General features: G+C 40.3%; 2 protein-coding genes and 1 non-coding gene across 3 annotated transcripts; 2 read left to right on the forward strand and 1 right to left on the reverse strand.

Annotated features, from left to right (window-relative positions):
• Positions 1–9,396: 9,396 nt before the first annotated feature.
• Positions 9,397–9,589, reverse strand: LOC124705107. The gene has a single exon (XR_007003949.1). It is a non-coding gene; the product is annotated as a U2 spliceosomal RNA (small nuclear RNA).
• Positions 9,590–17,157: 7,568 nt separating this feature from the next.
• On the forward strand, positions 17,158–20,599 carry LOC124701619 (ADP-ribosylation factor-like protein 8a). Its single transcript, XM_047233712.1, has 5 exons — positions 17,158–17,332; positions 19,076–19,157; positions 19,229–19,383; positions 20,086–20,247; positions 20,333–20,599. The coding sequence occupies exons 1-5, from the start codon at positions 17,295–17,297 to the stop codon at positions 20,448–20,450; spliced, it is 555 nt and encodes a 184-aa protein (XP_047089668.1). The 5' UTR covers positions 17,158–17,294; the 3' UTR covers positions 20,451–20,599.
• A 988-nt stretch (positions 20,600–21,587) lies between these two features.
• LOC124696114 (surfeit locus protein 1-like) lies at positions 21,588–26,236 on the forward strand. Its single transcript, XM_047228889.1, has 6 exons — positions 21,588–21,737; positions 21,831–21,934; positions 22,038–22,282; positions 23,921–24,098; positions 24,757–25,040; positions 25,812–26,236. Exons 1-6 carry the CDS (start codon positions 21,602–21,604, stop codon positions 25,879–25,881), a joined length of 1,017 nt encoding a protein of 338 aa, XP_047084845.1. The 5' UTR covers positions 21,588–21,601; the 3' UTR covers positions 25,882–26,236.
• The last annotated feature ends 832 nt before the right edge of the window (positions 26,237–27,068 follow it).

A 27,068-nucleotide genomic window follows, 5' to 3' on the forward strand; every position in this document is an offset into this window, starting at 1 on the left:
CTATCAAAGACTTTACTTGGCACAACAATGCAATAAAGTAAAGATAAGGAGAGGTTGCTACAGTAGTATCAACTTCCAAGACACAACAAAACAGTAGTAAAACAAATAAAAACAACATGGGTTATCTCCCAAGAAGTGCTTTTCTTTAACGCCTTTCAGCTAGGCGCAGAAAGTGCAAATCAAGTAACATCAAGAGATGAAGCATCAACAGAGGTGTTTAGAGTTTTCTCAACTATGCATTGTATCTTATCTATGTAAGAAACTCCTTTTTCATCACCTTTAGGCTTACTATCCTCCTCAAATAAATTTTCAGGAACAATCCAATCAAAATTCTTTTCTAATGCCTCATGCATTCCTTTGAGTTTATAAGGTATTGGTATTTTAATCTCCCCCTCACAATTGGCTTTATTAGTGTATTTTAGCCTATCTTTTTCCCTCCTTTCAAGGATATTTGCAAAATTGGTACAAAATTCTCTAAGAAGGGTTTCTAAAGCAAAATATTTCTTCTCTCATTCTTCCATATCACCGAGTGTAAGAAACATATGTTGCATTATTGGATTAAGATTAACAAATCTAGCTTCCAACATGTGCACTAAAGATGCAGTAGCAATTTCATAATTAGGAGCAAGTTCTACCAAGGATCTATCTTCAAAATCTTTAACTCTACTAACATGAGTGAAAAATTCTTCTATATTATCTCTTCCAATGATAGACCCACTTCCTACCGATATATCTTTCAAAGTGAACTTAGGGTGAAACATGATGAAATAAACAAAAGTAAACTGATAAAATAAAGTAAATGCAAGTAACTATTTTTTTTGTGTTTTTGATATAAAGAAAGCAAACAAGACAGAAAATAAAATAAAGCAAGACAATAAACAAAGTAAAGAGATTGGGTAACGGCGCTAGAAAATATGTTGTTGTCGTGGGAGTTGGAAATCCCTGGGGTGTGACTTTTCTTTAGATCCCCGGCAACGGCGCTAGAAAATATGCTTGATGACGCGTGAAGCACACGTCCGTTGGGAACCCCAAGAGGAAGGTGTGATGCGTACAGCAGCAAGTTTCCCTCAGTAAGAAACCAAAGTTATCGAACTAGTAGGAGATGAAGGCCACATGAAGGTTGTTGGTGAAGGAGAGTAGTGCGGCGCAACACCAGGGATTCCGGCGCCAACGTGGAACCTGCACAACACAATCAAAATACTTTGCCCCAACTTAACAGTGAGGTTGTCAATCTCACCGGCTTGTCTGTAAACAAAGGATTAAACGTATGGTGTGGAGAATGATGTTTGTTTGCAAGGAACAACATAGAACAATGATTGCGATGAGGTTGTATTTCAGATGTAAAAGAAAGGACCGGGGTCCACAGTTCACTAGTGGTGTCTCTCCAATAAGATAAATAGCATGTTGGGTGAACAAATTACAGTTGGGCAATTGACAAATAGAGAGGGCATAACAATGCACATACATATCATGATGACTACTATGAGATTTACTTAGGGCATTACGACTAAGAACATAGACCGCTACCCAGCATGCATCTATGCCTAAAAAGTCCACCTTCGGGTTAGCATCCGCACCCCTTCCAATATTAAGTTGCAAACAACAGACAATTGCATTAAGTACTATGCGTAATGTAATCAATACAAATATCCTTAGACAAAGCATTGATGTTTTATCCCTAGTGGCAACAGCACATCCACAACCTTAGAACTTTCTGTCACTGTCCCTGATACGTCTCCGACGTATCAATAATTTCTTATGTTCCATGCCACATTATTGATGATATCTACATGTTTTATACACATTATATGTCGTATTTATGCATTTTCCGGCACTAACCTATTAACAAGATGCCGAAGAGCCAGTTGCTATTTTCTACTGTTTTTGGTTTCAGAAATCCTACAAAGGAAATATTCTCGGAATTGGACGAAATCAACGCCCAGGGTCCTATTTTGCCACGAAGCTTCCAGAAGTCCGAGGGAGAGTCGAAGTGGGACCACGAGGTGGCGACACACCAGGGTGGCGCGGCCCAGGCCCTGGCCGCGCCGGCCTGTGGTGTGGGCCCCTCGCGTCGCCTCCTAACCTACCCTTTCGCCTACTTAAAGCCTCCGTCGCGAAACCCCCAGTACCGAGAGCCACGATACGGAAAACCTTACTGAGACGCCGCTGCCGCCAATCCCATCTTGGGGGATTCTGGAGATCACCTCCGGCACCCTGCCGGAGAGGGGAATCATCTCCCGGAGGACTCTTCATCGCCATGATCGCCTCCGGAGTGATGAGTGAGTAGTTCACCCCTGGACTATGGGTCCATAGCAGTAGCTAGATGGTTGTCTTCTCCTTATGTGCTTCATTGTCGAATCTTGTGAGCTGCCTAACATGATCAAGATCATCTATCTGTAATGCTATATGTTGTGTTTGTCGGGATCCGATGGATAGAGAATACTATGTTATGTTGATTATCAATCTATTACCTATGTGTTGTTTATGATCTTGCATGCTCTCCGTTATTAGTAGAGGCTCGGCCAAGTTTTTACTCTTAACTCCAAGAGGGAGTATTTATGCTCGATAGTGGGTTCATGCCTCCATTAAATCTGGGACGGTGACGGAAAGTTCTAAGGTTGTGGATGTCTTGTTGCCACTAGGGATAAAACATTGATGCTATGTCCGAGGATGTAGTTATTGATTACATTACGCACCATACTTAATGCAATTGTACTGTTGTTTTGCAACTTAATACTTGGAAGGGGTTCGGATGATAACTCTGAAGGTGGACTTTTTAGGCATAGATGCATGTCTGGATAGCGGTCTATGTACTTTGTCGTAATGCCCAATTAAATCTCACAATACTCATCATATCATGTATGTGCATTGTTATGCCCTCTCTATTTGTCAATTGCCTGACTGTAATTTGTTCACCCAACATGCTATTTATCTTATGGGAGAGACACCTCTAGTGAACTGTGGACCCCGGTCCTATTCTTTACATCAATACAATCTACTGCAATACTTGTTCTACTGTTTTCTGCAAACAATCATCTTCCACACAATACGGTTAATCCTTTGTTACAGCAAGCCGGTGAGATTGACAACCTCACTGTTTCGTTGGGGCAAAGTACTTTGGTTGTGTTGTGCAGGTTCCACGTTGGCGCCGGAATCCCTGGTGTTGCGCCGCACTACATCCCGCCGCCATCAACCTTCAACGTGCTTCTTGGCTCCTCCTGGTTCGATAAACCTTGGTTTCTTTCTGAGGGAAAACTTGCTGCTGTGCGCATCATACCTTCCTCTTGGGGTTCCCAACGAACGTGTGAGTTACACGCCATCAGTCCCAGATTCAATGGAGGCATGAAACCACTATCGAGCATAAATACTCCCTCTTGGAGTCACAAGTATCAACTTGGCCAGAGCCTCTACTAGCAACGGAGAGCATGCAAGAACATAAATAACACATATATGATAGATCGATAATCAACTTGACATAGTATTTCATATTCATCGGATCCCAACAAACACAACATGTAGCATTACAAATAGATGATCTTGATCATGATAGGCAGCTCACAAGATCTAAACATGATAGCACAAGAGGAGAAGACAACCATCTAGCTACTGCTATGGACCCATAGTCCAAGGATGAACTACTCACGCTTCAGTCCGGAGGCGGGCATGGTGATGTAGAGCCCTCCGGTGATGATTCCCCTCTCCGGCAGGGTGCCAGAGGCGATCTCCTGACCCCCCCCCCCCCGAGATAGGGTTGACGGCGGCGGCGTCTCTGGAACTTTTCTCGTATCGTGGCTCTCGGTACTAGGGTTTTCGCGACGGAAGGAATAAATAGGCGAAGGGGCAGAGTCGGGGGACGCTCGAGGGGCCCACCCCATATGGCGGCGCGGCCAGGGGTGGGGCGCGCCCCCCTATGGTGTGGCCGCCTCGCGTCCCCTCTTCGTCTCATCTTCGGTGTTCTGGAAGGCTCCGTGGAAAATAAGACCGTGGGCTTTTGTTTCGTCCAATTCCGAGAATATTTCCTGTGTAGGATTTCTGAAACCAAAAACAGCGAGAAAACAGGAACTGGCGGTTCGGCATCTTGTTAATAGGTTAGTACCGAAAAATGCATCAAAATGATGTAAAGTGTATATAAAACATGTGAGTATTGTCATAAAACTAGCATGGAACATAAGAAATTATATATACGTTTGAGACGTATCAGCAACCAAAACCATCCAGTAAAAGGCTGCCGAGTTGGGCCATCCCAAGCCCGAGAAACCTCCCAGGGGCCCAAAGGAGATAAAGATCCATCATCAGAAAGAAAACCATTCCCCTAAGAAACCTTTCCTGTTTTCTGCTTTAGATTCTCCTTTCAAACTGATGCAAAGGACATATATTATCTCCCACCAAAATCAAAAAATTCATATCCGTTTGTCCCTTCAACCTGTCCTCAAACACCTTGGGACAACCAACCAAATCAGAGGGTCTAATGGGAACCATGACTTTGATACTTACTTAAGAATTGTGTTAGTTATTAGTATGAAATCTAGTATGCTTGTTAGTTGTGTTCTATGTTACATGTGCTGTGTGCTAGCTGCGTGCTATGGTAAGCTCACCAAATTTGAAAGAGGTGGGCATATACCACTTGTGTGTTCCCCAAATGGAAACAAGGTGGCAATCAAACACATGTGTGTTGCGGAAATTCAATTTGTAGGCAACCAAACAAAGTAGCACCTGCCAGCAAACAAACTTAAAAACATGGCTTAAAGGCCATTTCACATGGGCTATGCTCCTCGAGGCCTCCCCGGGGGTGTAAAAATAGGCCCTAGGTCTCTAAATTTTCCCTCTTGGTCCACTCTTCTGCACTATTCTTTGTGCCACTTCCTTTTCCAATACCATGATGAGTGGAAGCAATTGACTTACAGAGAGAGGAATATTTGCTTTATTTACCGGTGTGCTAAATCCCTCCATCTTTCAGCTGAATTTGCAAGGTACTGATAGGTTGCATTGATGAAAAAGACACCACATAATAAGCATTTGAAACCATAAGCACTCAGATGTAGTGTTGGTTCTAGCTCAAACTCTCACAGCTTGGATTATTTATGCTAACAGTTTAATTGATGAAAATACTAACAGTTGAAATGGACATGCTAAATATCTAACTTATAATCTACTAACGAAACTATAGTTTTCTGAACATTGTGACACAACAACTAGTTAACTGCAACATAAATAATCCATCCATTGGCCATCCACATTAATTCTGCAAACGAGTATTTTCTTGTTGTCAGTTCGTATCAAACTAGCTACTTATTTGATAGTCCCTACTTGAGGTACCTACGCAGCACTTGGAGATAGCCCGACGACTTTGCATCACAAGGAAATCGAGTCAGGTAGACGTGCATACCTTGTTATCAAGTGTACGATGGGCGGCGTTTGGAGATCAAGCTACAACCAACTATAATCGATCGGGATCTTGTGCACCACAAACTCACCGTCATTACTAACCGCGGGCCACCGCCAGAGCAATCTGATACCTGCAACTGCAGCCGATCATGGGTAAGAATGTGGGTTTCGGTCGTCTAGTAGTTCCAGGCAAGGGTGCCTGTGTAAATTACTTGTAGAGGAAGCGGGCATGTTTTCAAAGATTACCGCAAAATCATCTCTAACGCTATGATTTTGATCGTCCGGTCAAAAATGATCTGATGCACGGATACAGGAAACGAGGGGATTCATAAGATACAACGCCCAAAATTAATTTCTATAAGAATAAAAATGATATATAAAACAAAAGACTAGCTGACACACCTGGCCGTGGGACTTCATATCACTAGGTGGAAGCTGGTAACACGCTCCTAAAATAATCATTTTCATGAAGAATAAGAATACTCATATAAAAAATGACATCAACATCACTGATAAAAGATACCTTATGCTGCTAAAACATTTATATATGTGTTTACAAAGAAACCTTACGCTCGTTGAGCCAAATAAAATTACATTAAAATTACATAGTATTTATACTAAAATTTATTACTTATTTATCACTCTTTTATATCAAACTATATTTAAAAAAAAAGTCTATCGACTACCTTGCTAACATAATTAGCCATGTATGGATGTTGTTAAATTTCAATTCTGATGTTCTTTGTTACACAATTGTATTTATATTACTTGAAAATACATATGTTGTGTGCTAAGTTTAAAGCATGATATGTAACAAAAGTCAAATATATTTTCCTTCTCGGTCCATTTCCTCCAAAAACAACCATCAAATGCAATCCCCATAAACAAGATATACATACAGTTGCATGAATGATATTGTACATATATATGTGTATAATTGTTCTTGTGTATTTTTATTTCCGTACATTACATATGTTTCAAATGATCCTACAAACATCTAATAAATATCTTGATAATATATTTTTACCATATGGTCACGTATAACCACATAGAAAATTCTAGAGTCTATAATGACATAATACTTCGGATGAGGTTGTCACAGGGTCATTGGCATGTTTCTTTGTTGTTTTTACGGTCAAATATTTCTTATATTTTTTCAGAACACCAAATGTTTTTTACATGTTCTGCTGAGTTTGAGTGACTTGGTATTGAGTTGGCATCTCTCATAGTAATCACTGCGAAAATGTAAATCATGCATATATTATTGCTTCCTTACATATTTTCTATTTGGTAAGGTTGATGAAATGTGGGATGTACCAACTACCAGACTATAGTTGTGGGGATTGGAAAACAAAACCTAACTATCTGGTGAGCCTCATCGTTGTTTGCCTATATCAAACAATGTTTGAACTCGACATTACCGATCACTGATGTTTCGGCGGAACAATTTGTGTAGCTTCATTCCACATGCCCTAATGCCCAATGCAAATATCGACAACTTCCGACAAAACTTGTCTGCCTACAATGTGTTACAAACAATCAAGTAAGCCACACATCATTCTTTATCACTAGGGCTTCAGACATTGGAACACTAGATACTTCCGGAATAAGAGCACATGACGGCAACAACTAACTTTCCCAATCTACTCCAAATGATCGCACCTGTTAGCATGACCCCGGTGTCGACATAAAATGTCGCATCAACATTGAGGTTCAAAGATTTTTTTTAGCCGGGCAAGCCTATGAATGAACTAGTCATCGATGATATCCATTGTGTGGACTTGCTTAGACAAATTGTACTTCATATTCTTTTAATGCGAATCTCCACTTTTCACCTTAACAAAATAACAGTGTCAAATAGATAAAACTAACATAGACTACTTCCTCTAAAAAAGCTAACTTAGACTACTTCCTTAAAATATAACGAAGAGGGAATATATAGAGCAGAATATGTATTTTGAGCTTCAAAGTCAGCGACGGAGAGTTACATGGAGACAAAGTCAACGTACCCCAAATTTGAGTACTGAGAATGATTATAGTCTTCCTTGGAGAGGTCATCGTACATAGACCTAGCCACAAAATCGAATGCTAAAAAAATCCATAATATTAGTCACCCGCGCCACAATCTTGGAAGGGAAAACAATTCAGCAATACACGAGCATAGTCCTTGCAATTATCTATACCTACTAATAAAGGAAGGAAGGTTTCTCCCCATTTTTTCGTCCGTTTTTAAATTACACCTACTTTTCAGTTGTATTTACAAGTAATGCCACCGCTTATGTAAAAAACCGTTCATCCCTGAGAGCGTAGAAAGGAGAAACACGCGGCGAGGGGTCATGTCGTGCGTGCTCGGCTGAGCCTAGCTAGGCCGCCCGAACGAGTTCCCCTTAGGAACGTCCCATGGGCCTTCTCTTGTGGGACGCAGGCCAAGCCTCAAGTTGACGGGCCAGTGGATGAGAGGTCCTTTTACCAGTACGTATTAAAAAAAGGAAGCAAGCGATGATTAGTACCACCTCGCTCCCGTGCATCGAGTCCAATCGGCTTAAATACGACATTCTTAATTATGTTGGCAAGTTGATTGGAATCAACGGGACCCCTTGGAATCCCAATGTATTGATTGCTGGCGTGGCTACCTTGGCTCACGAAGAGATCTCATATAAAGAGAGAGGCTTAAACAAAGATTTCCTTGCACGGTGCAGGATATAAAGGAGAAGAAGCACGTCTACTCGTATATTGAATTAAACGAGATAGTCACATGCATGTTGCACAATTAAAGGATGGTATCATATGAGGGGAAGATTAAACAAAGATTGCCTTGCATGGTGCAAATTTAATTCAGAGCAAGAAGATGAGTCGATTGGATTAAACCATGAATTGTGGAATTAATATTGCAACCCATATTAATTAAAGCGATGGATTAGAGCTTTTGGACTTCTTGTTTTTTTTGTGACTTTAAGTTTTTTTTTCGCAATTTTACGAGACGAATTGTTATTTTACTGCAGTATACATCTAAATTTGTCCGGCCTTAACAACAAACTGGCATCTTTACTATAATAATAAATAAATAAAAGATTTGTCTCTCTATTTTTGCCCTCGATTCTCGCAGAAATTACAACCCGATCACTCGCAAGTTTAGAAAACATTCGTCACATCTCGAACAAACCCTTCAAAAAGAGCCATCATAGCCGAATGAAGGTTCCATGAAATCCCCGCCCTGTCTCTGGTGCGCTCCCGCGGCCGATTCTCCGTCCCTGCTTCCTTTGAATTTGATCGGCTACAACGCCGTCATCTTCCTGCTACTGCCCTATCTCTCCCATGTAGCGCCACCTACCAAGACCCTGTGTCCTATACAACATTTAGTGTGGATTCAAGCGTCGGTGTACAACGGCCAAGCAAATGAGGGGAGAGGGGGCTTTAGGAGGCGTGGCGAACGCTGGCCGGTACGATGTAGTGGAGCATGGCCACCGATAGCGCACCTCGTTGGTGAGGAACCAGAGAAAATTTGCGGCCGTAGCAACGCACGGGTTCTGTACTAGTTTTTTACAAAATCATGTATTGCTAATTTAATTGTGTCGCAAGCACGTAAGGAATGCTACAAAATCATGTGTGATCAGTGCTCACGCGAAGAATAACCTCACCGAGCGTGACACATCAACCCGCCCCGCCAGTTGGTGCGCGTGATGCGAATGATACGAACAGCCCCTGTCCTGGCTGTACTGTGTTAGAAAAAGATACGCACAGTCCCTGTGAAGCATGCACGACAAACGATAAGTCTCCTCACGTACGAAATCGATGGTCGTGTTGATGAGAGGTCGTCCCGTACGCGTGAACTTCCGGTGTGATTCGGTTCTGGTCATCTGGTTGTTTGGCTCTCCCTGTACAGAGGCCTGTACTTCAGCCTCACCAACTTTTTAAGTCTGATTTAAAAATCAAAGCTTGTACTTTATATGTACTAATTCGAACTTTCCTATCCATATGACGAAATTTAAGCAAAACTTCAAATTGATTTGGTTGGGGTGCGCCTGGCCCGGGAAGTAGTGCAACGCCCGGGCGACACGTAAGGGCCCCAGTGGCCACTGTGTTGGACCCTTCCCCACAAAAAATAAATTTAATATCGTTGTGGACACATGGCCCACATATCAGATATTAAACTGATAAGAACAGATACTACACTTGATCTTAGCCAAAAGGCCGAGAAAGGTATGCTTTGGAACGGCAGCCTCCGCCTCTTCTTATAGCCTCGTCGACCGGCGCGAGCGTTGCTCGCAAGCGAGGTGGGACTAATCGATCGAAGAGCTGCGCGGTACGTACGTTGGGTGAGCTGCCTCCTGTGCGTCGCTGTCGTTCGGGAGGCTGGAAGCCCAGGACGAGGATAGCAGCCCATATGCTTGCACAGCCCAGTGATGGTAGCTGACCACAGCTATGTACTGAATCTCACCTTCAAAAAAAAAAAAAAGCTATGCACTGAAACGGATTTACATGCTGAAAAAACGAAGCTAATCCTAGGACTACGCTGTATTATTTCCTCCAAACAATCCTATAAAAAAACCTCCAAACAATACAAATGTGGCCTGGACTTAGCTTTTTATCAAACTGTATGTATGACACGAACTAGCATAAGCTCAACCCAGGGATGAAGATTTCTTGCTCCCGAGCTCCAGTGCTCCTGGTTAGTTTAAAAAATTCAAAATCATATTTGTGAGTTTCAAAAAAAATTGAAAAAAACATTCGAATGTAGCTCATGAATTATCCAACAAACGTGTAAAATATCACTTTCAAATATTTTGTATCCTGAGCTGTACAAAAATAACAAAAATGTAGATCTGTAGAAGTATGTTTGAAATCTCAAAATTTTATCAGATTTGTCATTTTTGTGTAGCTCATAATACAACAAATTTAGAGTCACGATTTTACATGCTTGTGGGATACAACACTAACTATGTGCCGAATTATTTTCATATTTTTTTGAAACTTTTAAACCATGATTTTAAATGTTTTTTAACGGGCGAGAGCACTGGTGCTCGAGAGCAAATGACACTTTCCGTCAACCCAGTCCCCGTTGTCTAGGACAATCGTGAAATCTCCTACCTTTGTGCCTGACGATGTGCGCTCCTTGCCGTCGTCCGGGCTGACTCCATGCGCTCCTACCACTGTCTCCAATACGGAGTACATAGCTTGTATAAGAATACCTTAAGCAAAAAAGGATGGACCACATGTAATTGCAAAAAAATGTCTCGATCGTAAACCAATCACCAAATGTATGGGAGTTCCTGTTTGATGTGTTTAGCGTCCCTTAAGGCACCTCGCCATCGATGTCGCCAGCATAGCATGTTCATCATCATCGCCGCCTCATTGCTTATCGTTGACCCTAATGTCGCCAACGTCGGCCTAATACCCTGCTCATGTGCCATGTTGCTTGAGTTGTCGACTCTATAGGTTCTACACCGCCCTCGACCTCCCACTAAACTACCTCGTGTTCGACGTCACCGACGCTCCCCGTACCCGGAAAACTATATGTACCCTAAGGCTTTATCACCGACAAACTCCTCGTGCCTAACCCCGCCCTCCTAAGTCCATTCCTCATCTGCGCATGACGCCAGTCCATTCGCACCATCCCCTTCTCTGGCTGGGTCAACCAATGCACCTCATTTTGGTCTTCTCCGGTGACCATGGTGCCTTGTGTTCCTCATTTGCAATCGCACCCTTTCGCTAACATGATAGGCCCATGCGATGGACTCACGTGAGCATCGATGTCGTAACTAACATATGGGGTGTCATATAAAGAGTTGCTACAATGTGTTGCCTATAAATGATCGTTTCGGTTTCAATTGGTCCGCCACATTCCCTCCGTGAGAAGTTGGTGGTGCCATCATTTTTGTCTATATTTGCAATAAATTACTACATTTTCTCCATGTAAATGTGAAACTCTAAAAGGAAGATAAAATTACCACCTTTATTTTATGTTTCTTATGTTCTACGCCTTCGGTCCCAAAATGTAAGGTGTATAGGATTAGTCAAAAGTCAACGTTTCTTAAGTTTGACCAAGTTTATGCAAAAAAATATGAACATCTAAAATACTAAATCAGTATCAATAGATGCACCATAAAATGAAGTTTCAATAATATAGATGTAGATATTTTTCTTAAATATTTGGTCAAAGTTTGTAGGATTTGACTTTTGACTAATCTTATATGCCTTATATTTTGGGACGAGTATTTGTTTCTTAGCAAAGTTCGTCTTTCTTTTCACGCATTTTTAGAGGTAGATGTGGCATTTGTTAGGGTGGATGGACTCTATGGTAAGATTTCATCCTCTAGTACATATCAATGATAAAAGAAGAAAATCGTAAAAATGACTCCTATGCATCACAAGATCTTGTTGCCCCACCCTACAAAAACTTCATCAACTCGCCGTTGCAATATTTTATGTATTTATCATTGCTATCAGAGAGGTTAGGTTGCCAATGTTTGTGCCATGACCTTGCTAAAAAGACAGAGGTCTCATAATTGATAGATTTGTGAGAAGAGTGGAGCGATAAGGCATCAATGTTGTATCGCCAAACACGTCCATCGACATGGACATAATGTCACGTACGTGTAGTGGCAATTTGATCAATGCTAAAAGACCAAGCGACGATGACAACAAGAATTTTTAAATAAATGGTAAGACAAGTCAAGCGGACCTCATTGTCAAATAATATGAAGAAGCCATGCTAAGGATACAAAAGTTGCTGAAAATGGAGGGATGGGTGTAAACAAAACAAAAATATGGTATATGGCAATCAAAATATGTCATGGGCAACAAGTAAAGGACGGAGATCCGAGACATCAAATATGACCCCCTTTACCCAATTATCTCATAGTGCATAAGTGTTCTTAAACTAAGAAAAAATCTTATATTTGTTACAATTTGGTTTTGTTCTATTGCCTTGGACCTAGAATTGCTAGTCTAGAATAAATGACTCATAAAAATAGAACAATACATTTACCAAGTCTCGTAAAATTGCATATAATTTATACTATTTTTATAATATATGTTTATAAAACACACGGCAGACTCCATGAGACTTCTAAAATTACATAGTATTTATACTAAAATTTTATACTTGCTTATAACTCTTTTATATCAAACTATATTATTTGTTTAAATCTCTCCATTACTTAGTATCATAGTTAACCATGTATCGTAGTTAACTTTCAATTTTGATGTTCTTTCTTATACAATTGCAATCTTATTATTGGAAAATACATATGTTGTGTGCTATGTTCAAAGCATATTCCTAACAAAAGTCACATGTATGTTTCCTTCTCAATGCATTGCCTCTTAAAAGAATGTTCAAATGCATTCCCAAAAACAAGATAAATGCATGACCCCATATATTAAATTGTGACACATCCATGCTAGTCTGCATATATAATATGTATGATTGTTATCGCAAATATTTTTATATCCTTACATTATATATGTTTCAAATGATCTTACAAACATGTAGTAAATATATTGATAATAATTTGTATCATATGACCATGTATAAATCATATAGAAAATTCTAGAGTGTATAATGTTCGTATGATGATGTTGTCATGGTGTCATTGGTATATGTTATTTTATTGGTTTTTTGGGGTCAAGTTTTTTCCAAGAATACCATATGTTTCTTACATGTTCTACTGACTTTGAGTGAACTGGTATTGAGCTAACATCTCTCATAGTAAGCATTGATATAATATGAATCATGCATATCTTGTTGCTTATGTATATGCGTTTTTTTTATTTGGAAATGTTGATGCAATGTGGGATGTACCAACTAGGACCATACAAATGCTTCCTCGGTTTCTCAAGTAACAATTCATCTCAACAAAATTAAACATATGAAATAGTCATACATGAACATAAATATATTAGTTCAACTAAGATAGAGTCTCGTTCAAAAAAAAAACCTACGAGTCTGATGCAACATGTAAGTTGTTTGTTAAGGACGGACAAAAAAACTTTTTGAAGGGAATGTCGTGGCCATCATGTAGGTATCAAGATTACAGATCATTGATGTTGTGGCAAAACATTGTGTGTAGCTTTAATCCGCATACTCTGATGCTGAATGGAAAAATTGACAAGACGAAGCCAATCTTCTTACAATTAAGTAAGCCAAATATCATTCTTCATCGCTAGGGCTTCATCCATTGCGACACTAGATACATCTGGAATAAGAGCACAAGTCTCATTCTGCCCCAAATAATTGCACCGATCGGCCCAACCTTCGTGTCGACACAAAATGTTGCATCAACATTGAGGTTCAGAAAGTTTTCAGCAGTCTAGCTTAACAAATGTTGCATCAACCTAACCTTCATCTAGGCATGAATGTTCCATCTCGTAGACTTTGCTCCAACAAATTATAATTCATAGTATTATTTTAATGTGAATTAACTTTTTTCACCTTATGCAAATAACAATGCCAAACAGATAAAGACCGCAACCAACTAACTTACACTACTTCCCCTAAAAAACTAACTTAGACTACTTCCTACCCTAAAAATTAAAAAATCTAACGAAAAGGGGAGATATAGAAGAATATGTTTTTTTTAACAGAGATAGAGTATGTATTTGGACACGGGCCCTTGCCCATGAGGCTCGTGCTCCGCCCGTCGAGGCCCGAGTGCCAGCCGATAGACACCATATGATTGCCGTATGCCAATAATACCCTTCTCTTTCCCCCTCTCTTCTTCCTCCTCCTACTCACGCATGGCCTCCCTGTCGCCAACGTGTTAGGCCCATGCGATGGACTCACGTGAGCATCAATGTCGTAACTGACATATGGGGTGTCATATAAGAGTTGCCACAATGTGTTTCCCATAAATGATAGTTTGGGTTTCAATTGGTCCGGCACATTACCTTAGTGAGAAGTTGGTCTGTGTCATCATTTTTTTCTATATTTGCAATAAACTAGTACATTTTTTCCATGTAAATGTGAAACTCTAAAAGGAAGATAAAATTACCACCTTTATTTTATGTTGCTTATGTTCTACTCCCTCCATCCCAAAATGTAAGGTATCTAGGATTAGTCAAAAGTTAACGTTCCTAAGTTTGACCAAGTTTATTAAAAAAAATGAACATATAAATTACTAAATCAATATCAATAGATTCACCGTAGAATAAATGTCCTCAGTGTGTACATTAAATATTAAATATTGTGGTTGTTGATGTTTTTCTTTAAAAAATTATCAAAATTGGTAGGATTTTATTTTTGACTAATCTTAGATGGCTTACATTTGGGGACGATTATTTCATTCATGGTAAAGTTCATCTTGCTTTTTCACGCATTTTAGGGCTAGATGTGGCATTTGCTAGGGTGGATGGGCTCCACAGTAAGATTCCATCCCTGGGTACATATTATAATGGTAAAAGAAGACTCAAAAACAACTCCTATGCATCAGAAGATCTCATTGACCGACCCTACAAAAACTTTACCAACTTGCTGCTGCAATTTTTATGTCTTTCTCATTGTTATTGACGAGGTTAGGTTGCCAATGTATGTGCCATAATCTTGCTAAAAGAACAGAGGTCTCATATTGATAGATTTGTGAGAAGAGTGGAGCGATAAGGCATCAATGATGTATCGTCGAACACGTCCATGGACAAATGGACATAATGTCAGCTTTGTGGAGTGATAAATTGATGAATGCTAAAAGACCAAGAGACAATGACAACAAGAATTTATAAATAGATGGTAAGACAAGTCAAGTGGATCCCATAGTCAAATAATATGAGTAAGCCATACTAAGGACACAAAAGTTGGTGACAGTGGAGAGATGGGTGTAAACAACCAAAAATGTGGTATCTGACAATACAGAAAGATAGCATGGGCAACAAGTAACGGGCAGAGATCTGAAACATCAAATATTACACCCTTTACCCAATTTTTTCATAAATGCATAAGTGTTCTTCAACTAAGAAATACTTTTATATTTTTTTATAGTTTGGTTTGCTTCTATTGCCTTTGACCTAGACTTGACAGTGTAGCAATTTGTTAGCTCGAAATAGTAAAAATTGTTTAGACACTTTAAGAAATAGTTAGATTGTTGGGTACAAGAATAGACTGTGAGTCTAGGTCTATTAAATCATTAACATACATTAAAATTAATTTGCGGAATAATAAAATGGACATATAAAACAAAATATTAGCCGACACAATCATCTAGGACTCCTAAAATAATTGTTTTTTTACGAAGAATAAACTACTCATAAAAAAAGAACAATACATTTACCAAGTCTATTAAAACTTCATAGTATTTATACTATTTTTTAATACTTGTTTATAAAACACACGGCAGTCTCCAGGAGACTGTTAAAATTACATAGTATTTATACTTAAATTTTATACTTGTTTATAACTCATTTATATCAAACTATATTATTTATTTAAATCTCTCCATTACTTAGTACCATAGTACCATGTATTGATGTAGTTAACTTTCAATTTTGATGTTCTTTCTGGTACAATTGTATATTTTATTACTGGAAAATGCAAATGTTGCGTGCTACATTTAAAACATAATCCTAACAAAAGTCACATGTTTGTTTCCTTCTCAATGCATCGCCTCTTAAACAATCTCCAAATGCATTCCAAAAACAAGATAAATGCACGACCCCATATATTAAACTGAGACACATGCATGGATGATAGTCTACATATATAAGAGAATCCGACATATATAATATGTATGATTGTTCTCATAAATATTTTTATATCCTTACATTACATATGTTACAAATTCTCGTAAATATTTTTAAATCCTTACACTACATATGTTACCAATGATCTTACAAACATCTATTAAATATCTCGATAACAATTTCTATCATATAACCACGTATAAACCATATAGAAAATTCTAGAGTGTATTATGTCATAATGTGGGTATGATGATGTTCTGACGGTGTCGTTGGTATATGTTACTTTATTGGGTTTTTTCAAGAATACCTTATGTTCCTTGGGAGTGGATTTTGTACACACACATGGGTGTGAGTGTGTTATGTGCCGTCGATTTATTCCCCGAGATTCCTGCTCACCATGGTAGGTGAAAAAATAGCCCTCTCTCGCTGAATCTCAAACCAAAACAAACGGTGACGAAAACACCCACTCCATGCATATAAGTACAATAGTATTTTCTATATGTTTCTTACATGTTGTACTGAGTTTGAGTGACATGGTATTGAGTTAATATCTCTCATAGTAATCATTGAGATATGAGAGATATTAACCCAATAATGTCTACACGCTCGCCGTCGTACTCTGCTCCCACATCGACGCTGCCCCTCCTGAGCATGTCCCTGACGAAGTCTACAGCGCGTGCAGTCCGTCTCCCTTACAAAAATAACCTTTTTTCACCTTGCAAAAATAGCAATGTCAAACAGATAAAGCCCGCAACAACTAATTAACTTACACTACTTCCCCTAAATAAAAATAACTTAGACTACTTCCTATCCTAAAAATTAAAAAATCTAACGAAAAGGGAAGATAGAGCAGAATATGTTTTATTTAGCAGAGATAGAGTATGTATTTGAGCTGATAGTCAGCGACGATAGTCAGCGACGATTACTGATTAGTTACGTGGACACGGGCCCTGGCCCCCGAGGCCCGTGCCCCGCCCGCCGAGGCCCGGGTGCCAGCCAACAGCATATGATTGGAGGACGCCAATAATACCCTTCTCTTCTCTTTCCCCTCCCTTCTTCCTCCTCCTACTCGCGGCCTCCCTGTCGCCCCGCCCCGCCCCATCCATCCAGATAAAGCAACAAGCGCGCGCGGCCATCTCCACCACCAAATCCTCCTCCGCCTCGAGATCCCGTCGCCCCTGCCACCCACCGCCTCCCCGCCACCATCCACCTCTTCGTCGAGGAGCGCGCGCGCGGCCGCCATGGGGTTCTGGGAGGCCTTCCTCAACTGGCTCCGCAGGTATGGTGGCTCTACAAGCATACGCCCCGGGCGGGCGGGTTCAGGTTCTCGAGTTTGACGCCCTGGGCATTGCGGGGCGGGCGAGGGGCCCGGAGATCTGGGGATCCCGGGCTGGTCTAGGATTAGCAGCCTGCTGGATCGGGTGCTTGCTGCGGCAGGTAGAGCGGTATAATCTCCCCGTATATTTCGCGTATGGTTAGCACGTTGCTGCGATGGTAGGTTGGCAGGGAACTTTGACCTCTATGAATGTGATGCTGGTTAACAGCAGCATGTTGTTATCCGAGTATTTTAACCTAATCCCCGTAGTCATAAGGAAAATCTGTTCCTCTGGTTGTTTTACGTGAGCAGCGTTCGGATTATGGAGTTTGGTATCTTCATATGGCTGCAAATTCTCGCGACCCGTCGACTACACATGGCGGTCACGTTACTGATTCAGCATGTCGATCGGAGTATTTCCTGAACACGCTTGCCCATCGATATGAGAGACGAAGGGGCACAGAATTGGTCCCTATTATTTTTTAAAGGGGTCAATTTGTTCCATTCTAATATTGCGCAGAATGCGGAATCGTGCTTGGCATTTCCTCATGATCAGGGCATGGTCGGTATTTTTTATGGTTATCCTACTTTATCGCGGACTCTATCCTGTCCAGAGGAGAAAAAACCATTTCTGATATGCATAATTTGGCCAGACCATACATGCTCTGACACGTGGTGAATTATGTCCGTTAGACCGTTACGTTCTAATGAACTTGCCATTCCGGTCATTCTATTCTTAGCAACCTGGTTCCCACTTGTAAGTGACACGTGGTAGATTCTGTCGGTTTTGTTGTTACGCCGACTAAGATAGAGCTACCACACGTGGCAAGCAATGACTCGTCGTCGTGGTAATTTCCAAACGCGTAGTTTGTGATGATTTGTCGGTTCATGCTTATCTTCATTAAATTTGCCGACGGTAGAATTTGCCCAAGGTCAGCGGTGCTTTTCTTGAAATTCAATCATTGGGATGGAAAAGAGTTGCCAGTAGGCTGTATAGGCTATGATTTATTTCAGTTCTACCTACCAGACAGGCAGGCTTTGCTTTGATATGCATATAAATAAGGGGCTTGGATCTAAAGGATGTCTTCCACATGTATCGTGGACTCTATCTTGTCTAGAGGAGAAAAAACCATTTCTGATATGCATAAATTTGGCCGGACCATACATGCTCTGACACGTGCTGAATTATGTCCGTTAAGTCGAAACTAACTTGCCGTTCCGGTCATTCAATTCTTAGCAACCTGGTTCCCACTTGTAAGTGACACGTGGTAGATTATGTCCGTTTTGTCGTTATGCTGACTAAGATAGAGCTACCACACGTGGCAAGTAATGACTTGTCGTTGTGATAATTCCCAAACGCGTAGTTTGTGATGATTTGTCGGTTCATGCTTATCTTCATTAAATTTTCCGACGGTAGATTTTGCCCAAGGTCAGCAATGCTATTCTTGAAATCCAATCAGGATGGAAAAGAGTTGCCAGCAGGCTGTATAGGCTATGATTTATTTCATTTCTACCTACCAGCCGGCAGGCTTTGCTTTGATATGCATATAAATAAGGGGCTTGGATCTAAAGGATGTCTTGCACACGTATCATTAAGTGCTGGAGCACAATTTTGACTTGTGTACCTAGAAAGGAATGGACATACATGATTATTTACTCATTCTTCATCGGAGTTTGATTCAAGTATTTACAATTTTTTGTCTACAGCCTCTTTTTCAAGCAAGAGATGGAGCTTTCCTTGATTGGGCTCCAAAATGCTGGGAAAACTTCGCTTGTGAATGTCATTGCTGTAAGTTTGATGCTTTCTTGCCATTCCCTTACTTGAGTTGTGCTGATTGATCATGAACATCTGTTCTGCAGACAGGAGGCTTTAGTGAGGACATGATTCCTACAGTAGGATTCAATATGAGAAAGGTGACCAAAGGAAATGTCACAATCAAATTGTGGGATCTTGGAGGACAACCAAGGTTCCGGAGCATGTGGGAGAGATACTGCCGTGCAGTTTCTGCAATTGTGTATGTTTCTTTGGTTCCTTATATTCCTAATTTGTGTCAAGAAATGCACTGCCTTGTTACTGACCAGCTGTCATGCTTAGCTGTTGTTTGTTGCACATGCATTCTATTTTATTAAAAAATGTTTCGTTGTAAATTATTATGCGAATTTATTGAACACTGCTAAATACACAGCTGAATTATGTTGAATTTACTCAATAGAAATATTTGGTCAATTTAATCAGTACACATTGTAGAACCAAAATATTTTGCATTGACATTTTATTGGCATCTGCTTCCTGTAAAGTTGATTCAAAACAGTTTGGGTACCTCAAGGCACAGATCATTCGTTCTCAGTTGTAATAAGAGTATATAAAGACTACTTTAAGGTTCTTTTAATCTACCTTCGTTGTCCTTAATTCTTTTGGTGTCATGTCTAAATGCGGGTTTGTCTTGTGTCACATTATTATTACCGATTAGGCCATTCATTTTAGAAAACACTGATGGCTTGTTTATTTTTCCTGACCTTCTCAATTTGCTTAGTTAATATATGTGCTAAAGCTTGTGCTAGCTGCGGTCTACTATTTTGATTCATTCCCACTTGATGTCATTGATAGATAACTATTTTACCTGGTAGCTCTATCATTAGTTTTTGTTGAAGGTCTACTGTATACGTAATAAACTACGGAAATTTGATGTTGATTTTCTAAACAATTGCATCTACAGGTATGTTGTTGATGCAGCAGATCGTGAGAACATGGCTATTGCCAAAAGTGAGCTCCATGACCTGCTGAGCAAGCCATCTTTGACTGGTATCCCTTTACTGGTCATTGGCAACAAAACTGACAAGCCTGAAGCTTTCCCCAAGCAAAGTTTCACAGAAGTGATGTAAGTACACACAGAAGCTACTACGGATTGATACAAATTACTCATCAATGAATACTATCTGATGATTCATATGCTCTTTTTTCAGGGGCCTGAAGGCAATGACTGACCGAGAAGTGGCCTGCTTCATGATATCATGCAAGAACTCAACCAACATTGATTCTGTCATCGACTGGCTCATTAAGCACTCAAAGAAGAAGAATTAATCTATTGATTTTGAAGTGCTCCAGATTCTCTCTCTAATTTTTGAATGTTGCTTAGCATTGGGGATGTAAATTATGTGAGAGGTCTTAATCAGAGAGGTTATGTTAATAATTTTGTAACCTGTTTTAGCAATATATATTGTTAGACTGCATCTGGTATGTGTGTGCTCTGGTAGAATGCTACAGCCTACAACTTACAAAGAGCAGTTGCATACTTGTTGAATTTGAGTCTTCACATGGTGTGCGCATTTATTGTCAATCCGATAAAACTTCAACACCGAAAGCAATTGAACTCTGCCAGCCACTACCTGCTGATGCAAAAAAAAAAGAAGTTCAAAAGCACTACTCCTTTTCTTCTCCCATCAAGTTTTGTGTGATTTGTCAAGGTTTCAGCCCCCCATCCACACCCACCACCTCCCCTTTTTTCTGCCTTTTCCTATAGTTGTTTTGGGGTTTTTTTTTTGAGCAAAGCATTTTTTTAAAGAATTTCATAGTAACATAAAAACTTACAGATATCTTTCTTACTAGCTCTTTGGATTGTAGGAATGAGCTCTTTAGCTCGAGTAGAGGATTCTATTGCTGATTGTTTTTTTTTCTCTTCTGTGGAGTAGTTTAGTTCATATGATCGAGTACTTTCTAGTTTCCGAAAAAGAACATGGACCAAATTTATATGCGCCACTGGAAAAATGCATGATTTTTTTTGGAAAGATTTGGCCCATGAATTTTTTTTATAAAACAAGGAAAAGTTTTATATGCTCAGGGTACAAAGATTATGCCATATATATATAGTATTACCTTTGTTCATAAAAGGATGTCGCAAATTTATCTAAATTCAAATGTATCTAGGGAGTAGATTTTTGACGCCTATGATTTCCAATACTGGAATTTCCTTTGACTTCCAACACTAAAGCCAGCTTCGTAGGAAAAATTTAGCATACAATCCTACAATTTTCTTATGATCCTTTAATGATTAATTAATTTTCGTATGAATTAATTTGAACTAAACCATGAATACATGATTTGAATAATTACTCAACTATAAATCTTGTCTCATCGTCCTTTTTACAAAAGCATTCCAAACATATGCCGCTTGAAAGAAAAATCTGAAGCCAAGGCGGGCGAGGCGTCGGTTCCCCACAATCGTAGAGACAAACATGGCGGCGGCGGCCCTCTCCAAAACCCTTGGCCGCCGGCTGCGCGGCAGCGGGCACCGCCTCCTCCCCTCGCGGCCCTGCACTTCCCACGCGGTCCAGCCACCACCTCCGCCCGCCGCCGCACCGCCATCCCCAGGTCTCCGCTCTTACGCCCTCCCGAAATGCCTTCAAAGCATCTGCGGAATCAAGCCGCCGCCGCGTTCTAACCAGATTCGTTTCCAACGCGCAGGGGCAGGGACGGAGGCGAGCGCGTGGTCGAAGCTCTTCCTCTTCGCCCCCGGCGCCATCACCTTCGGCCTCGGCACATGGCAGCTCTTCCGGAGGCAGGAGAAGGTCAGATGAGATCACACCCAACCCTTGACCCCATTCCCTCCCTCGTTTGGTGTGTGCTTACCCTAGAAGTCCTCACTCTGTCCTGTTTCCGGCGCCGTCTCAGAAAGAGATGCTGGATTACAGGACGCGGAGGCTGGAGATGGAGCCCGTACCGTGGAACGAGACCGTCTCCTCTGCTGCCTTGCGTGATCCCGCCGAGCTGGAGTTCCGGAAAGTCGTGTGTGAGGGTGATTTCGACGAGGAGAAGTCGGTGTTCATCGGGCCTCGCTCCCGGAGCATCTCCGGTGTGACAGAAAACGGGTACTATGTGATCACTCCGTTGAAACCTCGGCTGACTGAGCCTGGCAGGTAAATTATTGTCTGGAACAGCATTGTGCTGTTGCAGTGAGACTCTAATTTCTTCACATTGTTCATTTCCTTTTCATCGCTGAAGGAACATCTTAGTTCAGTTCTACACTTCCACTTGAACAAATAACCATTTCCAAAGTTCGACCATAGTAATATATACTTTAGCTGTCTGTGGTTTTCATACATTTTAGCCTAAATTTACTTCTTTGTGCAGCCCACATTTATTTACAGGCAAAGATAGCATCAGCAGGAAAAGCATGAATTAAACAGTGAAATTAATTACTATGTAGTATATGTTAAAAGAAATTTAATACAAGGGAAAGTGGTTTGTAATTTTTGTTTGCGAAATATTCAAACACTGAATTCAGATAACCTAGCCACTTAGAAACCAAGTGGAAAACAGCAGCTTGCAAAATGCAAATACATATTGTGTTTTGCATACCTGGAGTTTTATTGCCTAGAAGTGAAGCATCAGATCTTCGTCTTGGAATTCTCATTAGCTGTTCCCCTGACCACGTTTGTGTGTCTTAATTAGTGTTCTACGATGAAAGCAACTCTAGTTTAAAAAGGAGAGAAATTAAAAATGTGGAAATTAATTTTGTATGATAATTTATAGGTCATATACCTCTACTTATTTGTGGACACCCTTTTATTAAATATATGAATAAAAGGCTATATACAAGTCTGTCAGATGACCAACACTAGTTGTTAAATTGAACTTTAAAAATATGAAAGCAGCCTTCACTTGAGCTTTTGTGTGTGCCAAATTCTATCAAGCCAGTATCTGCAAAGTTATGAGTGATCAAGCTGCAACCGCATCACCTAAGACTGGGTGGGCTTTATCTCCCACACATTTTGATTACAACAAAGTAGAAATATCCGATGGTATATTGAATGTCTTTATCGTAGAAATAAAACATAATTTCTCACCACTTCTCATTTTATCTAAAAAATTATGTTTCTAAGAAATGTTTTGTCAGTTTGCAGTTACCTATCCTTGTGAATAGAGGGTGGCTTGTAATTTTTGTTTGCGAAATATTCAAACACTGAGTTTAGATAGCCTGATCACTTCGAAACCAAGTGGGAAACAGCAGCTTGTAAACACATTGTGTTTCATATTTCTGGAACTTAACTGCCTAGAAGTGAAACATCAGATCTCCGTCTTGAATTCTTGTTAGCTGTTCCCCTGACCAATTTTTGTGTGTTTTAATTAGTGTTCCACGATGAAAGCAACTCTAGTTTCTAAAGGAGAGAAAGATAAAAGGAGGAAATTAATTTTGTATGATAAGTCGTATACCGCCACATATTTGCGTACAGCCTTTTACTAGATGTAAATAAAAAGGTTATGTACAAGTCTGTCAGATGACCAACACTGATGGTTAAATTGAACTTTAAAATATGAAAGCAGCCTTCACTTGAACTTTTGCTTGTGCCAAATACTATCAAGCCTATATTCATGCTAGGACCAGTATTTATGAGCGATCAAGCTGGTGAGCTTCATCTTCCACACATTTTGATCACAACAAATTAGAAATATCTAATGGTATATTGAGTGTCTTCACCGTTGAAACAAATGATAATGTGTCACCACTTCCCATTTAATAAAAAAAATTATGTTTCTAAGAAATGTTTTGTCAGTTTGCAGTTACCTATCCTTGTGAATAGAGGGTGGGTTCCTCGTGGCTGGCGCGAAAAAAACATACGGGATCACCAGGATTTTGGTGAAACTTTAGATGTGAAAGAAGCCGACGAAAAGACAGATGAAAAGGGTACTTGGTGGAAATTCTGGTCTAAGAAGCCTGAAGTTTCTCCAGAGGTGAGTTATTCCAACCTTTTTTCGTAGTTTGCAAACTGTTACATATATAAGCCAATGTTTGCTCATATGTCTGAGTGACATCTTTTGTGAATTCTGTAAAAGATAACCCTGTTTTGGGACATTTTAAAATAACTTGTATGCATAATTTTAACCTAGCCTGCTTTTCATCATCGTAAATGCAGGTATTGATGGTTGCTAGAATATTGAGTATGAAAGTGCGCTGGTTGTTTTGCTCTTATACCAATTTAGAATCAATGCATGCTGACATAATCATATACATATAAAAACCACCATGGTTGCCATCACCTTATTTTATGCATTTAGGAATCCCACGTACTCCCTCTGTATAATCAAAACTCATCATTTTGGACATGCCTTGACTAAGATTATCATTTTAATTACTTAGATTTTCAAAAAAAAAAATGCATGCATAGATTTGCCCCGTAAAGTATCACTAGAATCATGTAAGTTTCCTTGTTTTTACATATTACAATATGAATTAGTGGCCAAGGTTACATCTTGAAGACCATGCCAGTGTTCGAAATGTCAAGTTTTAGTGATATGGAGGGAGTATATTATCATTACCTTGTTTGATGTATTTATTCCCCATTTAATCATTTACACATGCACAAAACTGATCCCATCTTAATCTTTACAGATTGAAAAACCTGTAAAGCCTCCTGTAAGAGTTATTGGAGTAATCCGAGGAAGTGAGAACCCCAGCATATTTGTTCCACCTAATGAACCGATGAATGGCCAGTGGTTTTACGTGGATATTCCCATGATCGCACGTGCCTGTGGACTCCCTGAGAACACTGTTTACATAGAAGATGTGAATGAAGATATCTCTGCAACTAATCCTTATCCTCTTCCAAAAGATGTCAATGGTTTGATTCATCACTCAGTGATGCCAGATGACCATCTGAAATACACCTTTACATGGTAAGTGCCCCCAATTCATCAACCCCACTCGGGAATACTGAGTATATAACAATGTTTCCAAGTGTCACCTTATCAAGGATAATGTGCATACCATTTTGTGTTAGTTATATATTAGGACTGCTATTCCTAGAAGCATTATGCTTTCTGACTTCTATCAAGAAAGTTCGTTGGCAATTTCTGGTTGTATCGGACATATACAATAGCTTCAAGGTTTACTGAAGCTACAATTCCTATTGATGGTATTATATGAGTTTGTGTGACAGTCCACTACCGTTAGATGATAGTTGGCATTCACTGTCCAAGCACATTTGCGGTGTAACTCACTTATCCTTTTCTTCTCTGATTTGAATTGCTTATCCATTGTTGGGGGATTCGAGCAAAAACCTTGGTTGGATTAACATATCCTGTGTCAGCCATCTTTCAGTCATCTTTCTACTTACAACATTGCATGTGGTACTTGCAGTAATAGCAGCATACTGCTGTGCTGACTTATAGAATTACAGGATGTTCTTCCACTGTCTAACATTTTGACTGAAGCACTTGAATCTATGATATTTCTTTTAAAATGGACTTAGTGTAGGAAAGAAATGAGTTGCATAAATCAGAGAATATATATGGGAACACATAAATGGGTGTTATAATCTTGAACTCTTCTAAGTCGCCCAGTCTAGAAGCGCAACATGTCATCAGCTGAGAAGCACATGGTATTGATTCTAATTTTGCAGTTCCTGTTGACGTTTCGTAACCAGTTTTATCTCTTGCTATTACTAGGTACACTCTTTCTGCTGCTGTGACTTACATGGCTTCAAAGCGGATAAAGCCAAAGAAGATGAGGCTATAGCAGGACTGGAGTCTGATAACGATCTTGCCTGCATCGTGTGCTTATTTATGAAGCTCAACTTCCTGCTGATGAACAAACGTGTGCAAGTATTACGTATGTAATCTCTGGCAGCAGTTAGACAATTATTTCCGCATTTGATATCCGCAGGAGTCAGCTGGCTCGGACAATACAGAGCTACAGAAGTTTGGGTAGCCTACCATCCTCGGAAAGGAAGACATTGCTGAAGTTCTTTGTAGGCGTGTTTATTTTTTTGGGTTTTTCTTTTTGGGGATTGCCCACAGGCCACAGATAGCCGATGTGTAGGGTTGGCCCATTATTAACTTTAAAACGACAAGTCATTTTCGATCACCAGAAGGCTGCTTCGAAACCCTCAAAAAAAAAAAAAAGCTGCTTCGAGGTCAGCTGAGCAGGAAAGCCAACAGCGTTTGCCCCCTTGGGAATCTCATCCTGCTGGTTCTTGCTTTAGAATTTCTGCAGTATTTCGCCGAATCTATGTCCAAACAATAAACACAGCACAGTTGTCCCTCTGGCCAATGTATGTATTCTTCGCCTCCATTTTTTTGGGGAATGCATGTAGTTGACTGCGATGCACAATTCTTGGCTGCTGGTGCCCGTTTTCCATCTGCTCTCTGGTCTGGTGGCCGTTGTTCTAGCAGGCTGGTGTGGATGGAGCCAAAGGGTTTGTGCCTTTGTGGTACCCTACAGTAGTACTATGCGTTGTCTGGCGAAAGCAGGTCAGCAATGCATGTGATGTGATGCCAGAGTGTACTGGGTACCTTTTGTTATTAATATTTAGAGTGCACCTTGATGGTTGTAGACTGGCAGCTAGGCTTGCACGGTAGCACGCCGTGCTGCTTAAATGGCCGTCTTTTCTGCCTAACTGATTGAACAACCAGGCAGCCTGAACAACCGTTACCTTGCAATGACACTCTGTGGTTAGCTCCCGCCATTTATCAACACCACGACACCAAACATGCGGTACCTAGAGATCACGCTAATCATAAGGCGAAAACAGACACTCCCAACAAGAAAGATGCTGGCTTAGGGCATCTCCAGCGGCGCGACGCATTTCGGACGCCCAAACGGACGCGTCGTGTCCGTTTGCATCGGGCCAAATGGTCGAAACCGTCCGGGCGTCCGTTTGCGTTGGGGTGGCTTCAGCGGCACGACGCATAATTTTTTTTCAT

Source organism: Lolium rigidum, chromosome 3 (genome assembly GCF_022539505.1).
Source record: "Lolium rigidum isolate FL_2022 chromosome 3, APGP_CSIRO_Lrig_0.1, whole genome shotgun sequence".
Lineage (NCBI taxonomy): Eukaryota > Viridiplantae > Streptophyta > Magnoliopsida > Poales > Poaceae > Lolium > Lolium rigidum.